General features: G+C 32.6%; 2 protein-coding genes and 1 long non-coding RNA gene across 6 annotated transcripts; all 3 read left to right on the top strand.

Moving 5' to 3' along the window:
- Positions 1 to 1,682: 1,682 nt before the first annotated feature.
- LOC107941059 (protein E6-like) lies at positions 1,683 to 2,989 on the top strand. The gene has a single exon (XM_016874572.2). It carries the CDS (start codon positions 1,895 to 1,897, stop codon positions 2,732 to 2,734), a length of 840 nt encoding a protein of 279 aa, XP_016730061.1. The 5' UTR covers positions 1,683 to 1,894; the 3' UTR covers positions 2,735 to 2,989.
- A 5,819-nt stretch (positions 2,990 to 8,808) lies between these two features.
- On the top strand, positions 8,809 to 11,310 carry LOC107941057 (protein NUCLEAR FUSION DEFECTIVE 6, mitochondrial). 4 transcript variants are annotated; one of them, XR_001695541.2, is made up of 4 exons: positions 8,809 to 9,111; positions 9,192 to 9,313; positions 10,460 to 10,532; positions 11,084 to 11,310. XR_001695541.2 is itself a non-coding variant. In XM_016874571.2 (3 exons), exons 1-3 carry the CDS (start codon positions 8,963 to 8,965, stop codon positions 11,089 to 11,091), a joined length of 279 nt encoding a protein of 92 aa, XP_016730060.1. In that variant the 5' UTR covers positions 8,809 to 8,962; the 3' UTR covers positions 11,092 to 11,310. The 4 variants fall into 4 exon arrangements, 3 of the variants coding, with proteins under 3 accessions (XP_016730060.1, XP_016730058.1, XP_016730059.1); XM_016874571.2 differs by lacking the exon at positions 10,460 to 10,532; XM_016874569.2 differs by having other exon boundaries at positions 10,460 to 11,310.
- Positions 11,311 to 14,428: 3,118 nt separating this feature from the next.
- On the top strand, positions 14,429 to 15,594 carry LOC107941053 (uncharacterized). Its single transcript, XR_001695540.1, has 2 exons — positions 14,429 to 15,000; positions 15,278 to 15,594. It is a non-coding gene; the product is annotated as an uncharacterized lncRNA (long non-coding RNA).
- The last annotated feature ends 2,293 nt before the right edge of the window (positions 15,595 to 17,887 follow it).

Here is a 17,887-nt window from a genome sequence, read left to right as displayed (position 1 = left end):
TTATTAGGGTAAATACATTATTAGACGTGTTTAATTAATAAAGTGAAATTTTGTTTTAATTCTTTATATTATATTATATTATATTTTTTCTTATTTAATAAAAATATATTTTTTAATCATTAAAAGTTATTATTAATTACAATTCTTAACCACTCTTTAAAAATTGAAAAACAATAGTCGATTGAATCTTAATTTGATTAGTATGGATATTGTTACCAATGTAAGAGGACGTGAGTTCGAGTACGTTGAAGCCTATTATCCTCCTATTTATTGGTTGAGAAGGGGCTATACCTATTCTAGACATTGTGTCAAAAAGAACAGATATAATCAAAACCTATAAATAATAATAAGGCACATATAATTATACCTAAATTCAATTATTAATTTTTATAAAAAAAAATCAACCTACGGTGTAGAAAAATAGAACATGGAGACAGCCGCTAAACGACATAGTTTAATGTCCCACCAATTCCCCCTTAATCCTCGCAGTATCATCCGCCGCTCCCTTTCATCTCTAAATTTCCACAGCCCACGATGCCCTCTATTCCCCCCCCCCTCCCTATCCCACCATTATAATGTGTTCTAAGCTTTTTAAGATTTGATATAGTTACCAGATATAAGAGGGTTTAGGTTAAAAATAATATCCCAAAATTAATGAATCGATTTTGATCGAGTAATGACTTGATTCTTTCTTTTTTTGAGATCGATCCGACCGACTTAAGTAGTCAATTTTAATGTTGAAAAAATTTTAAAATCTATAATTTTATATCAATATTATTTTTTTATAATTAAATTTAAATAAATATTTTTAAGTTATTTAATTTAAATTTAAGTTCAACCAATCGAAAACTTAATTTGAATTAGATTAAATTTTACCAAATCCAACCAGCCACCCAACACATTTTTCCTTCAAATCTCTTAAACTTTAATTTTTTTTTGCCCTTTTATTATTTTTTTAAGAGATAGAAAAACGAAATAATAAATTTATAAGTTCTAATTATATCTATTTTTTTTTATATATAATGTTTAGAATTATTCATAATCCCTCCTCAACCCATCCACGTCGTTACACTAGTTTGACAACACGCTAAGACACAATTGATGAGTTTTATTAAAATATTGAAATAAAATGAAATTGGGTTTTGCTTAGAAGATACGAAACACTCAATAGTTTGATACACAAATAATAGTGATCTTAATTAATAGGTTTGGTAAAGAATTAAGTGGAGTGTGAGGAGGGAATCTTATGTGACCAAAAAACAAATAAAGCTTACACATTTCACTTGTTTCCCACTGTGGGGAAATAGAAATTATAAACAATCCTAGTAGATTTATTTTACAAAAACCACTTTTAAAATATAATAATTAACATAAACTTTTGTATGCCATGATTGTTTTTTATATGCAAAAAAGGATTTTATATTTTTTATGCATAATAATGTATGTCAATATACAATAAAATTATATATATTTTTGGGTATATTTGTAATTAATTTACACATTGCAAACATAATTTATTTGTGACTTGAATCTAGGAAGAGTTGAGATTTTAATAAAATTATATTAATTACTTTTGATTCTTTCTGATTTTAAAAACATTGGGTTCATGATATTGAGAATGAAATAAATGAAACATGGTTGATTAACAACAAACCACAAAGTAAAAGGGCCTCTTTTGATATTTCTCTCTCATCCAAGTCCCTACAATCATAACCATCTTCACCCCCTCCGTTAATTGAGTAGAAAATTTTAACAATTTAGAGTGAAAACAAAATCATTGCTCTTCCACTCTTTCTATATAAGCACTTTGCATCATCACGTATTCCTCGTTAGTGTGTAGTCTCTTACATTACCTACAAAATCTTTGCTTTCCCTTTTTTTTTTTTTTTTGCCAATGGCTTCTTCACCAAAATTCATCTCTTACTTCTTCCTTTTAGCCCTCTTCTCCGTTGAAATACATGGTAGGGATTTTTTTAGCAAAATCCCAAGTGTTAACACAAATGAGAAAGAGGTGACCAACAAAGAAGAACAAACCACTTTGGGGAAGAAGGAGCAAGAGCCAAGGTTTGTCCCCGAGACCCAAAATGGCTATGGGCTTTACGGTCACGAGTCTGGTCAGCTCCCTCCTAGCACCGCCAGTACCAAAGAAACCTATGAACCCTATGTCACACCTGTTAAATACCACCCTGATGAACCCTACAATAGCATCCCAGCGTCCAAAACCAACAACAAAGACTCTTACTTTTATAGCAAGACAAATGCGTACGGGAACACTGAGCAGCAAAGTGAAGCCAGGTTCAATGAGAAAGGATGGACCACCAAGGAAACCAACAACTACAATGGCAACTATTACAATGGTAACAATGAGGCCTTGTTCACTGAGAAAGGGTGGAGTACTAAGGAAAACCAGAATAGCAACAACTATTACAATGGTAACAATGAGGCCATGTTCACTGAGAAAGGATGGAGTACTAAGGAAAACCAGAACAACAACAACTATTACAATGGTAACAATGAGTACAACAATGTTGAGAAGCAAGGTATGAGTGATACTAGGTACTTGGAGAATGGGAAGTACTACTATCGTGTGGGTTCTGAGAACAACTACTACCCGAACCGGTTCGAGAACTCGAGGGGAGTCGGTTCGAGGAACGAGTTCAACGAGAACCGTTACAATAACATGGGAAAGTACAATCAGAATCAAGAGGAGTTCGAAGAAGAGTTCGAGCCATGAAACCATACGTATATGCTAATTAATTAGCAAAATGAGAGTAAAGAATTAAAGGCTTTATTTATTGGGTTTTGTGTTTTACTTTGTGATCTTTTTTTATTTTATTTGCAGGGTTTGATAGCATCCTTTGCTTTTGATATTGAAATGCTAAAAGATATGATATGGGAGCCTTATGCTTTTTACTTTTCTTAAACAATGTTATGCAATAAAAATGTAATTATATGTTCCAATATTATATATATCTTCTTCCTATTTTAATTTTGTGCAATTAAAATAAACAAAAATAATAATTGAGTCTAACTCGATTGGTACAAATATTGTTGTTTATGCGAAAGGGCGTGAGTTCGAGTGAGCTGAAGTGTCCTAAAGAAGAATTATAAATAGTATAAAGTGATTGTCCAAAAAAATTATTAGAGCTTAATTAAAGAACAAAATGACAACAAAAAAAAATCCAAGTTTTAATTAGTTTTTTCATGATGACATTGATGTTTCATATGATTCTCATCATTGATAATCTTGACAAAATCTTAAATCATGTTTTTGATCTTTTCTTCTTGTTTTATGAACCCATGACAAAGCCTATTAAAAAGTTGAATTCTATCTAGTAGTTTTCATATATATATACATCTTCGTAAAGATCTTTGAGATTGTGTACTTTGTCTATTCGATTTCATATATATATATAAATGATTCTCTTCAATTTCAAGGATGGTATAAAACTGTAATTCTCTCTCATCTCTATCATTTTTCAATAAGAGAATAACAAATTAATATTTTTTCCTGATTTTTAGTATTTTTAATTAGATTTGAATTTTTTAGAAAAAAAATATAATTTTTTATCATTCTCCTATTGAAAAGGGATACACAGATAAAATGAAATCTCAATTTGATACAATCCATTCTCAAATCAAGCAACACAAATTACTAGCTAGCTACCATAGTTGATGATATCTTATCTTTGGATGGTGATAACAATTGTCAATAACATGGGTCATAAATGGTATAAATACACACCCATTTGGCATGTGGTAAAGAGATATGAATAGGGACTGTTGATGTACATTGATGGTGCTTTTTATACGGCGGTCCATTCAATAGCTGAAAATAAATATAAATACATGTGCATGCCTTTGACAGTAAGGCACTTTTTGATTTGGTTTCCTATTATTTCCACCGAATGAAATAAATGTGATTTAGCAGTCAAAAGATGTGAAATTGATACTTAAAAGGACTAATTGTATAATAGTGTACATTTTGTAGGACTTTAAAATCCATGACAATGAAAAAGTAAATATCATGACTTTCCTTTCTCAAGCTCTTATCCTTTATCATCATTCTTAGGCAAGTCACAAATTGCCCAGAATTAAGCAATGAAATAATGAAATTAAGAATCCCATTAATTGAGATTTCCTTTGGATCGTTTGCTCTACTTGCTCGTTTTATGCAAATTAGGTTTTAATCCCTTTTCATTATAAGAAAAATAAGCAATTTTACGATTTGCAATTTACCCCTTGCACTATTGATTAGTATTATTATATCTAATCTTTTGAATCCAATATTATGAACTACCCACAGTCCCTCCTTAACTTTTAAATAAGAGAATAATGTGCTTCAATGCACTCGAACCCACGTACTCCTATACTGACAACAATGTCAATGTCAATCAAACTAATACTCAATCAATTCAAAATTAAAGAATTTAGAAAGAAACATATAATTAAAAAACTCTAAATAATAAAAAGGAAAGGAAAGTGAAAAATCATCCATTTGAATTGGATTATCTTCTCCGTGAATGACGGATAAATGATGACTTTATTCGTGTTCTAAAGCTTTGGGTCCAATTTCTTTTTGACTTACATATATGAACTTATATAGCCATACAAAGACTAATGTTGTGTAGGTCTATATTTTATATATGGTCACCATGGAATTAATGTTTAATACTATAGTTTTTATAAAGGGTTAGGTTCTGACCTTAATATAATATATTGATAAACTTCAAAAGTGTGAGGCTAAGCCTAGTAATTATTTTTGGGACCAGGGTGCCCTAACTAGCAGTACAGTGTCTTAATATGGAACCCAATGTGAGAAAATAGGAGCATATGATCGTGGGAGCACTCATGATGCTGGGAATTGAATGGTTAATTTTAAAAAGAAATGGACCAATTTGAAGAGAGATGTAAAATACTGGTGCTGTACTGTAAAGAAACAAATGATTACACCCACCCACACATTATTTCAGTTCCCTCTACCTCTCACCATTGATTCTAGCTGTACCCAGATCTTTTTATTTTCCCAACATTTTAATGCAAATATTAACAAAATTCTGGTTAAAAAAGAAAATACATGAGGGCATAATACCAACAAGTCATAATAAATACAAGGAGGCTAGGTCAGATTAGCCTTGGAAAGAAAGGTGGTGGGTTTGATATGGTTTCATAATGTTATGAAATGAAATTAATTTTCCCATCTGCTGGTCTACTTTGCTTGAAATAGAAGTTAAAAAGGGGACAATAGCTGACCATGAGCTAGGGTTTCATCACCTACTTTATCTCATTTAATAATTCCATTTTATTGCAGATTGAGTTTTAGTTTAATATTATTAGCAGTGCTGGAAGATGTGGGTTCGAGTGCGTTGAAGTGCATTGTTCTCTTATTTAAGGATTAGAGATTGCCTGTAAATAGTTCTAAGCATGGCATCAAAAGGAACAGATATACTAAAAACCTATAATGAAATTCATTTTAAATAATAATAAGTCCATCTGATTGGAAGAAATTTGTTTAGAGAAACGTATTTAGATGATAGAATCCAGACATTTTTATTTATATTGTAGTTGATAAAAAAAGAAAAATCTAATTGAGAAGAACCAAATTATGATCTTGATCATCTTACTATATCAAAATTTGAAATTTAATTTATTTACTTTAATTTGACATGTTTTGGTCGATAAAAGTATTATGGAGGTTCTTTTACTATAAGCCAAATTGCATTTGACCTCAATTACTCAAAAAATGGGTAAATTAATTTCTATATGTTAGATTAGAGAACAAACTAGTTCTTCCATTAAAAAAATTATCTCCAGTTTGATTGTTAAAAATCGATCATTGTATATCAATATAAGGCACATATGGCGCGCAACATGAAATTGTCTGGCTATTTAGTCAGTCACGTCAGTTTTTAACAATAGACATGAATGCAATTTTTAACAGAAATGACCAGTTTATTATTTGATCTAACATACATTATACATGGGCTAATTTGTCTGTTTTTTTTAAATAAATGGAGCAAAATACAAGTTAAAAATGATTGAATTAAATTAATGACCATATAAAAGTAAAGATCAAATTATATCTTATTGGAAGTAAACCCTAAATATTTTGAGGAAGATTGAGGATCAAAATCATAATTTGATGAATTGGGAAGTAAGGGGCAGCAACTTGTTGCCAGGCTGGTGAGAAAACGAGATTCATTGCCCCATGATGTTGGCATAAAATAAGGGCATTTCCTGATGGTATATTGGCCATATAATGATGGCTATATTGTTTGCAATTTGCTCCATTTCGGAAGGGGAGAAAGTCACATGGTAATTATTTAATGTCCCTCAGTTTTAGATATTTGTTAACCTGTAATTGCATGTTCCTCAATCTTCCATTTTTAGGTCAAGTTGTAGGGACTTTGACGCGTAGACGGGGCGGGGTAAAATTTGATTCAATTTTTATATTTCTTATCTCAATTTTACTCTAAACCCTAACCGGCTGAGTTCGCGGTGTTCTGCCAGCCTTTTTCTTCAAGGGCAACGCCGGGAATTTTTTATTAGAGGGAACAAGATGAAAAAATGAATTTCATTATAAAAAGTTAAATTGAATTGATAATTTTTAAGAGGGTCTAAAATTGGAATAAAACCATTTTATCGGGGGCCAGGCCCTTGACTCTTTTTGGAATCGCATTGCTTTTCTTATTTCAAAACGACAATACTATTGCGAATAAATCCAAACAAAGTGGATAAACACAGTGAAATGCCCAAAGGGCTGTTGGCTCAGCATTCAGAGTCCAGTTGATCATTACCCATCCATTTTGGGGCCTTCAAGCTACCTCATAACATCAGAGAGGCAGAAACTAAAAAGCAAACTGAATTGGGCTTAGAGATTCATTTAAAAAAAAAATGGATTTTCATTCAATAAATTGGGTAAATGTCTAATGTGAGATTTTATTATAGTGAAATCTTACGGTATTTTCTTAAAATTATTGGTTGTTGTCAAAAGACAATAATAAGTAGACTGTAGTCGTTTGATCAAGTAATGTCAAAAACGGGTAAAATTGTGCTGATGATTGGAAACTTGTTAAATCAGTTATCAAATACATTGATTTTCTTTGAAAACCAGTTTCTCTCCTTTTTGTGTTGAAATTGATTAAATTGGTTAAAAGATAAACTCATGCTTCTAATGCAAAACGGTGGATTGATTTTTTTTTCTCACTTTTCATTTCAACCATTGATTTAAAAGAATCCTACCGAATTTCACTATAATGAGATCTTTTAAATAGATGTCATTGAAGAAATTGTTATTTTGATGTATCAAAGATTTCGAGATAACAAAGTAAATGAAAGTAAGCTTAGATCATTTCATAATCCACCATCAACCAATAAGTGGCAGAGTGTAATGGCAAGAGACATTGCATTCTCAAAGGAAAAACTCAAATTTAAATCTTAAAAACGACATTATTAAAAGTGAAAACCACGAAACTTTGAATAGATTAATCTCCATGAACTATAACATTTCACAAATTATCATCCAATGTTTTTCCTTCTACCAAAGTGCAAACTATCCTTACAAGAAGAATCCCTTGTTCTTTTGTTGAATATATTTGTACTTATTGACCAACTTTGCTTGAATCTATTCTATTATCAAAATATATATATCATAAATGTTATTGGCATTACATTTTTTTTATCATGTTAGATTCAAATAGTTCATGCTATACGTATATTTATGTTTATAATTTACTTTAAATGTTTTAAATATGCTTCACATTAAATACAAACAGACATTTAATGCCTATATTGAAGGTTAGAATGATGGAAGAACATTATTAATTCAATTACAAATACTTTTGAAGATTTAATCATTTCATTTTGAAATTAAGGGACCAATTAGAAACTATGCAATAGTTTGAGGACATTTGTTAGAATCACCTAAAAAACATACCAGATATTCAAAAGTTGGGGACATTTGTTAGAATTTGTGCAATAGTTTGAGGACCTCGTTGAATCTTATAGAAGGAACTTGAGAGGGTAAAAACCTTTTCAAAAGTTCAACTTTTTGGGTGGACGCTTGGCCCTGACATCCTTCCTATGATTGAGAGATATGACATGTTTTCCCAAGAGGCGAACTCGAGGGAGGCATTAACATTATGTAGTATTTATAATGATTTGCTTTGTTTGTATTTCTACAATGTGATCGAATGGCTCGAGACGACTATGGGGAAGATATTGGATAAAAAAGCCTTCACTAGTTTTCTTGTGCTTCTCTGGCAACTATGGGAGGCAAGGAATTAGGTCATGCATCAGGGGCGAGTTTCTTCCCCTCAAGATGTAATGTTAAGAACTTGATCCTTCCATCACGAGTTCTTGGTGCATAACCTTCTTTATGCTCCATTGTTACCTCGACGTCCGTTAATGTTGACGCAGCATGGAATGCGAAGACAAGATGTGCTACTTGCGGAGGCATTGTTCATGACCATGAAGGACTGGTGCTAGCTGGTTTCACCTATTCGATTGCTGAAGCTTTTGGCACTCCTTTAGCTGAGGCTGTCGCTTTAGCTTGTGCTGTTCAGAAGGCCATTGAGAAGGGTTTCTGCAGAATTATCCTAGAGTCTGTGTTGTTAGTGAGGACTTGAGTGTTTGTGGTTCATTTGATGTTGTTAGCTTTGCTTTTGCACATTGATTGATGGATAAAAATGTTACTTTTGAATTTGGTTTGAATTATCTGGATTTCATCCATCAGTAGATGCGTTGAATGATATTTCTTAGTTGTATATAGTTTTGCCCTTTCGGCTTTTTTTTTTTTTTAGAAAAAAAGAGCTATCCACGTGTCGAGTTAGATTTGCAAGAACCAACAGCTTTACCATACGATCACATACACAGAAAAACAGTCCGATTTGCAAAAACCCCTCGAAAGCCTAAAACCCTTCAGCCCCAAAACACAAAAACCCTCCAAAATCTTCCACCAAAAATGTCCGCCGCCAGGTCCGTCCTCCGTTCCGCTGCCACCCGAGGGACCGCGGCCGCGAGACTCGCCGGTGCAACCAAGTCCATGCCACGACCCGCTTGCTCGCCCTTTCGGATCTCTAAGCAAAACTCGTTTCCTGCTCGCATTTTCAGGTAATGGATATTATTAATTCTTCTCTTGTACTCGTTTATGAAATAAATTAGCAGTATAGTTCTAAAATGAATTTGAAAAGGTCACCGGTGGAGATGAGCTGCTGTGTGGAAACGCTGCTACCTTATCACACAGCCACTGCTTCGGCTTTGTTGACTTCCATGCTTTCTGTTTCTCGCCGGAGATCCAATTGGACCGCTGAAGGTATTCCTATCCACTTTCTTTTTTCCTTCTCATTTTGATCTGTTGAATTATTTTAAAGGATTCAAAGTTTCTAGCTTATTTTTAATGAATCAATGGAAATTGAATTAAGATATAATGCCTCATCGAGTCAAAGTTAAAGTTCCTAGTAGAAGTATTTGATCCTACTCATAGAAGCAAAATTAAAGAAAATCATGTTTGATCCTTTGAGTTAAAAGTGTGTGCACTCGTATGACAATATTCAAACCTTTTTTTTTTTTATGATTGCTATACCTAAACTTTGTGGTTTCCCAGTGATAAGCTTCAGTATTGGCAATTAAATACCAAGAAGGAAAGAGATATATTGTTGTAAATTTCATTAGAACTAGAATTATGAGGGAAAGTAGGGTGTATCTGCTAAGCAAAATCGGCCGACTTTAAGACTAGCATCAACCACTCAAAAACAATAGCCAAATGTAGCAAATTGTACTCCCTCTTTCATCTTTTCTTTCTCTCCCCTTTTTGGATAGGTAGTAATTGCTCTCTGCCTCGTAAATAAATGGAAGAATGTAAATTATTTTCTCCTTTTGTAGGGCAAAACCAGACTAGATGAAGGGCAAGCACAGAGAGGGAGTGACTTGCATTAGTTTTTCATTGTTAAACTTTTTGGAACTTCTACTGTAATTTCTCTTCAGTGCTTGAGGAGATCATAATTGTGAAATGGCAAGAGATTGAATGCTATGCCCTGCAATTTCATGGCTTTAGAAACATCAGATGAAATCTTGCTAAATATATTTTTAATTCAGTTAACTGATTGATTTTGAATTTACTGTTAAGCTTCTGAAAAGTGAATTGTGTGTTGTAGTTTGTCATTTTGTTTGGTTATCTGAATGTTTAGAATTGCTTACTTGTTTACCTATGGTATGGATGGGAAAGGGTTAAAAAGACTCTCAGTGATGCAACTTAGTTATAACTTTTCAAAGAAAAATACATGAAATCTGATGCTTACTTTCAGATGATATAGGCTTTGCTTATGCATATTTGAGCTGAGACTGTTATTCAGCTGTTAGTAAGTGTTATAACTTAACGTGAACTAAACCTTATTTACGTTCTTATTCATGCCAGTATAAGGTGGATATAAGACCAATAATGATTTGTTGTTTCACTCAGATTGCAATGATGATGTATGATGAATATCGGAGAGTTCGGGCAGAGGTTTTGATAAATGCACTCTTAAGACAAGGTGGTGGAATAAAGCTTTTAGTAGGGTCTTTAGATGCTTTCCCCTGTTCATAACTTTAACAAGTTGATGAGTGACATTCTTATCAGTCTACAATTTGTAAGGAATTAAAACCATAAATAGGTGCATTTGAAGGTGTTGTGATTCAAAGGAAGGATCAGCTGATGAATATGATATTTGGTTATTTTCATCAATGTTTGTTACAGTTAGATAAACCAGAGATATTGAATTTCATTCACATCTTGACTAACTTGTGATTTCAAGAGACATTTATAATCTCAGGATATTCTAGTTCTTGGAAATTGATGAATTGGGCATATGCTTCCACACTTGGCCTTTCCCAAGCCCTAGATTTTGAACCTTTAACCATCCTAGAGTGATATCTTCTAGTTGTTTTCTTCGTGTGTCAATTAAGAGATATTTGACCTGAGTCCTTCATAAAATGCAGCCAAAATGAGAACCATACTGTTGAATATCTTCTTTTGTGTGGATAAACTGGTAAATACATTTCTAATACCATACACCTTTTTTTTCCTCTTTTTTTTGTACTGTAGATGGATGATTGTGGTTGGGATGCGGAGCTATTCATCTCCGTGAAAAATTCCGATCAACCTCGTAGGACTTGATGCATTGTATTCTTCTTGGACGAATCTGAAATATCTGATGTTATTACCCAACATTTGTTCTGTGAGCATCTGGAAGTAGGTATCAGATAAAAACATACATTCAATTTTCCTGTTCTTATAAGTTCAAAAAATATATCATCACCAGGTTTAATGTCTCTTCTTCCTTGAATAATTAAAGCTCTTTAATATCATTTGTGGGTTAATATGATCAAAGTAGTTCCCCATGGATAGTATGCTTTAGAGAACAAAACCAGGTGTCTTTAGTTTTAAGTAGCATTGATATCTGGATGCTGCAGAGTGAGTTAATGATGCATGTTAGAGTAGAACTAATAAAATACATTTTGAACTTACAAGACCCATGGTAAAATTTGTTATAACAGATTTAACTGCTACGGCGATTTGGTTTAGGATTGAAATTTTAAGATTTTAAATATAAAAGGACTAAAACTGACTAATTTGAAAAATACATGCATTAAATTTATAATCTATGCATAGTATAGGGACTGATAAATGAATTTGACCTAAAAATGTGAGGAAATAACCTGTCGTTTTCTCAACGTCATCTCATTTCTCTCTCGCTCTGTCTCAAGTCATGTTTTGAAGCTTACTAAGATTAAGATTTTTTAACTTTAAAAATTATAAGAAATAGTCTATTTTTATCATAAAACCATGAAACATTAATCATGCTTATTGAAAAAAAAAACAACCTTGGGTTTAATCAATGGATTCCGATATGTAAAGAGTTAATATAACTTTTTAGTCCTTGAACTTTGTAATTAGGCCCATTTTGGTTTTTGGGCTTGGCAAAAGTAAAAGGTTCGATGATGTGATATTTTGACATTGTGTCATGTTTAAGTATTAAGGTAGATCAACAAAATGTATAAATACCAAAATGAATCTAATAATAGCTCAAGGACTAAAATTCATATTAAATTCTTGAATGTGAGATTTGACACTAAGAGAAATTTGTAAGAGAGATTAGATCTATTTAAAAAGGAACAAGTATCCTCGAACTTATTTTTTCACCCACCAAATTTAAACTCGAGATCTTATTTAAGAGACATCGAGTTTCTTATAGGCAAACAACTACTACACCAAAACCCTCACGTGCCACCTTCTGGCAATGGCAATCTCACATCTAACATGGATTAGTTTGTTGGGTTGTCACGTTATATTGGTGTGGCTAAAATACACATTCTTCTACAAAGTGGAACAGAAAAAACGTGAGGTTCAATCAGGGAATGATGTATTACTTTAATGGTCTTACTGCAATTAAATATATTCCACCCATGTCAATTGAGTTTTAGTTTGATTGATATTGGTGTTATTGTCAGTGCAAGAGAACATAGGTTCAAGTGCGCTGAATTATCTTTCTATTTAAATATTGAGGAGGGATTATGTGTAGTTCTAGGCATTGTATTCTATAAAAAGGAGCAAATATAATAAGAACTTATAATGAGATTAATGTTAATTTTTTTTGAAAAATAGGTCGATTGAGTCTTAGCTCGGTTGACATTGGCATTGTTACTAGTGCAGGAAGACGCAGGTTCGAGTGCACTTAAGCGCATTATATATTAGAATATATAATAAAAAATAACATATAAAATAAAAATCTACAATGAGATTATTGTTAAATATATATATATCCCACCCATCTCATACAGCAATCTATATTAGAATGTTGAGGATGATAATGAATTAAATCTCATCTTATCTCACCATTTTTTAAAATAATGGAATCTCATCTCATCATTGATAAAAAAAGAAAAAAAACCCAAGAAGAGGGGGGTGTATATTATAATAAGCCACCGACTTCATTTTGTATATTAATTAATTACAAAAATGAATTAAGACTCACAGAGATCATATTAACCCACAAGACTAAGGGGATAATGTTCTTATTGGAAGGGGTCTCTTGGCAAAAAGAAAAAGACAAACCATATTAAACAAAATACTTTTTCGATATAATTTATAGATCAAAGGGGTTTGGTCCTTTATTATACTTCATTTTCATATAATTTGATCTTTGTAATTTGGTATAATTTAGTCATATGTTTTGGTTAAATTATGGTTTTAGTCCTTGTAATTCTATAGAATTTAAGATTTAGTTTCTGTATTTTGAAGTTAAAAATTAAATCCTTCTACTTTTTCAATTTAAAGATCCCAGTCACATTATTATTGTCGTTGATAGTTTATGTCAAAATTTATTAACTTAACATATTTATCTTTTGTCAATCATATATCGCTTTGCATGAAAACAACTTAATCAATGTGCCAAGTTGAGATTTTTTTTTATAGAAAATCCTGACAATATTAATAATTGGATTGGGATATTTAGATTAGAAAGAAAGAGGAATTAAATTTCAACCTTTCAAGTACAAGGACTAAATTTCATATTCTATAAAAAGTATAAGGATTAAATCTCAAATTCTATCAAAATATAGAGACTAACAAAATATTTTAACCTTATGCTTCTAGTTGAAATGATATTTTAGATTTTTCTTAAAAATATCCCATACGACACGCACTCACACACAATCTATGTCGCCATAATGAGTTAGAAGCAATGTTTTTGGAATTAGACCGAAATGGTCGGTCAGATTGAAAATCAATTGGCGCATCAATTCGGAAAATGAGGTGAATCGATGCGGGTCGATTGAATAATGTTTTTTATTTTTAATATTTTTGATGATTTTTAACTATTTATTCAATTAAACTAAATCAACTAAACGGATCTAGAACCGATGATCTAATCAATTTAATCACCAATCCAATTATAAAAAATATTAATTAGAAGAGATGTCTCGTAGGAATAATTAACGGTTAACAATGATAAAAAAAAATTTAAACAACCAATTATATATTAAAGCAGGGGGGGCCACTTGCAAATGCCAACAGCCCCAAGTAAAAAAAGTCCAACCAAACCCAGCTAGGAGTGCAACCCCAGCGGTTCGTGGCGGCGGGTCGGTCGCTAGGTTGTGGCTATGAACGATTACCCACAACGATAGTTAGGCAGACCATATTATAGTACTTCCCATTTTCCCCAATCAATTCCACTCACTCTCTCTCTTTTCTTTATGGTTAAACTGTTTGGGGGGTCCCTATGTTATAGGAACAGTATCAAATTAGTCCCTTTATTATTAAATGAATCAATTTAATCCCTATACTATTTTAATAAGAGTAGTTAACAGTTAGCTATTTTTACTAACAAATGATAAAAGAACAAACAATTTCAATTAGTCTTTTTAACAGTACAGGGACTAATTTGATCAGATCCCTATAATAGAGGGACCTATCAAAAAATTCACCCATTCTTTTATCTTCTGTCCTTTTCCCCCATAAGCTACACCATTGTCAAGTACGCCACGAAAAATCACACGGCCAAACACGCTCGTAAAAACATTGTAAAAAATATCCGCCGTCCAAACAGTTTCAATCACCCAATCACGTCTCCTTTTCGTGTTGTAAGAAAGTGGAGAAAGTCATTATTATAGGAATTGGATATGATCATACTCTGACACCCAAAAAACACTTTTTTTTAATTATTATTAATAATAATTTAATAACACTCCTATTATTAGTAATTTTTAATTATATAATCATCATCGAAACAAAGTCCAATTTATAAGCATTTCAGCCTCTTCTCCTTCACTGTATTTCGGGATTTCTCGTGCTCTGTTTTTTTATTCTTTGTTGAGAAAGAAGGGATCCTTGCTTTGCTTTGATTATTTTTCAATGATGATGGAGCTTTTTGTATTGGGGTGTACGGGAGTTGTGGTGTTCCTCCACGGTGCCAATTTCTTCTTCCATGTTCTTTCTCAACATCTCGCTGTTCGATCTCTCAGGTTCGTTTCATTTTTTTCAACAATTTCTATAATTTTCTCGCAATTATACCATGTCCCAATTTGCAATAAATCTGGGTAAGCTTTATTTTACAAAAAGGAATGATCTTTGAGTAAAAAAAGAAAATTCCCAACTTTCTGTTTTTTGGATGAAATTTTTTGGCTTCACAAGCATCACCTGCTAAAACTATAAATTGGGTACTGAGTATTTTGTAATAATTTTGTCATGTGTTTATAAATTCTAATGTTTGGACATGTGATTCTTTGTTTGGTTTTTCAGTTTCTTGGGATTTGTTGGGTGGTAATACCAAAAAGGGGAGAAAACGGAGATGATTCATTTATCTTTTTGCAAATTGAGATGTGGATCATGATGCTTTTGTAAATATTTGATTACAACTTAGATTCTGGGCAAATATCAAATGTAATATGATAATTATGTATTGTTAGAGCAAAAATGGAAAGGCTGTTTGCCCTCAGTATAGAGCAATATCATCTTTGTATACTGTATTTTATCCATTTATGTACCCCATCTTTGATTAAATCTTAGATTTTGAGGGTATCAAATATAATGAAATTTATGTATCCTTAAAACTAAAAGGGAAAAGCTTTGATCCCACTTTGGAGCGAAATGGATGATTGTATACTTGTTACAGACACTCCGCCGGAGACTTCATTTGACTCCACTGATCCATCACCTTCGCCGTCATCTCTTCTTTTGGCACAAGATTTGTTCCGTTTAGTAGTACCTAAATCCATTACCTCTAACAACTCAACAACTCCTATAAGACATGGTCACTTCACACACATAGTCGATCTAACTAGAAATCAATGAGTGATAGGTGAACCTATCAAGGAGCACCATGTGGTATAAGGGGTCAACTCATAGCACCTCAATTAGTAGACCCGCAAAGTTTAAGGGGAAGTGTTAGTATAGGTCACATGAATAAATATAGAGCTTACATAGGCTTAAAGCTTACTTAACCTGTAACTGTGGTACCATTTGGGCTAGTGCTACCAACTTTCCTAAAACGTAATTTATATGAGATAGGTTAGGGGTTCTTCCCTTGGTAGATGGTCATGCGCCCACGTATGTATGAGGTACTCTCGCTTCTGTGAACCCTCTTAAAGCAATTGGTCACGGCATATTGACTCTCAGTAGAGCACGAGAAACAAAACCATGACAATACCTTCAATTGTTGGGGACTCAATCAATTGCATAACAAATAATACTTCAAAGACTTCTCTTGAAAGAGCCGATCTCTCTTACCAATCTTCATTGACTGAACTGTGTTCAGCCTTTGCACCACATTCTTATATCAGCAACAGTAATATATCCATCCATTTTTACACCTGTATTGGAGCATTGATGTCTTAATTATTCTTCATGTTGAAAATGAAGCCTAATTTTCAGTTTACGAAGAAACCCTAACCTTAAAAATCATAAATTTACGTTTTAGTCTTAAGTTTACATAATGATAAAGTTGAATTTTAAACCCTCAAATTTTTTGTAACTTAATTTTGATCTCAACATAAAATTTTTGGCTTAACCATTACCCATTTCTACCTAAAAAAACTGACATTTGTTTATTGAAGATATTAAGATATAATGAGCTTGTTTTACCTTTAATACAATTGAAATTTGGTATCTGAAACATGTATACAATTTTATGTGTTTGATGTGGGTGTTAGTTGGATGTTTTATGATACAGGTAGAAGGTGATATTGTGATAATGATCGAAGCACAACCCAAAGGACCAAATATAAAATGTTGCAGAACTTGCAAGCAAATGATTTAGCGTAACGTCAAAACTGAAACATTATTCTAATATTGTTTGGTGGAACTGTGTTTTTTTCATTACATAGAGTGAAACAGGAGAAAGAGAGAGAGGGGCAATGGCGGCTGGCTAATGGTTAGTGGGGGGAGCCTGATAGTTGAAACAGAGTGGCACCACTAAAATCAGTGGGAGTTAGTGCATCGAATCAACGTGTGTAATCACCATCACACTTAAGCAATGCTATTAGGGTTTATCGTTTTTCAGCAATTAGTCTTTTCTGACTCAATGGGCTTAGGTTTCACTTTCACGCCATGTTCAATAAGTCTAAAGCATAATTAGTGTTGATTGATGATCTTGTCAGATTCTCACCATGATGATATGATGATGTGATGATAAGGTTTTACTATAATTCTCAACTAAACTTGATTAGGGATGAAAAATACCCTAAAATTCAATAGGTTTTGATTCAACCTGATTCGTTAGGGTCAAGGTTGAGTTATGTTTGGGGTACATCGGGTGGAGGTTGGGGTAGGTTTTATTAAGTTAAATATCACTAAATGCTGAAGTGAAATAGTAAATAGGTCAATATCTCTTGAGTAAGATATTGGGTTCAATTTTTTTCTATTTGTACATTTAACTCGACTTAACTCCGAATTTAATTAAAAATCTGGCCTCGTTCCAACTGAAACTTTTTGGTCCTTCCAACTGAAAGTGCAAGTAAAACATAGCCCATCAGCTTTGAACATTGGAACTAAGCTTGACTATCAAACTGTTGAAGCTGGTTTTCTTTAGACTTTTAGCCACATTCTTTTGGACTTGTCAATAGTCCCTCTACAAACCTTTCATATTTAGATTAATTAGCTAGTTGGGTTTAGGTTATTTAATTCAATGCTCGTAATTATTGATTGTAATTTCAGTGTAATGATTGATCATTATTGATATAAGCTTTAGATATGAAGTTTGGGAACGGTTCACCCGGTTAAGCTTAGAGTCGTATAATATTTAAGAAATTAAGTACTAATGGAATGGTAATAAAGGCCACTTAAGGTGGGTTTGGATAGACGATTGGATGCGGTGCGGTACATTTAACTTACTTTTTGTCTCACGCTACAGTA

The sequence above is a fragment of the Gossypium hirsutum genome, chromosome D10, assembly GCF_007990345.1.
Source record: "Gossypium hirsutum isolate 1008001.06 chromosome D10, Gossypium_hirsutum_v2.1, whole genome shotgun sequence".
In the NCBI taxonomy this organism is placed as follows: Eukaryota; Viridiplantae; Streptophyta; class Magnoliopsida; order Malvales; family Malvaceae; genus Gossypium; species Gossypium hirsutum.
This window is presented reverse-complemented; position numbering and strand designations above follow the sequence as displayed.

Coding starts and splice junctions, on each gene's coding strand:
- LOC107941057 (XM_016874569.2), top strand. CDS start 8,963: ATGTCCGCCGCCAGGTCCGTCCTCCGTTCCGCTGCCACCCGAGGGACC. Junction 9,112..9,191: donor TTTCCTGCTCGCATTTTCAG/GTAATGGATATT, acceptor GAATTTGAAAAG/GTCACCGGTGGAGATGAGCT. Junction 9,314..10,459: donor ATCCAATTGGACCGCTGAAG/GTATTCCTATCC, acceptor TGTTTCACTCAG/ATTGCAATGATGATGTATGA.
- LOC107941059 (XM_016874572.2), top strand. CDS start 1,895: ATGGCTTCTTCACCAAAATTCATCTCTTACTTCTTCCTTTTAGCCCTC.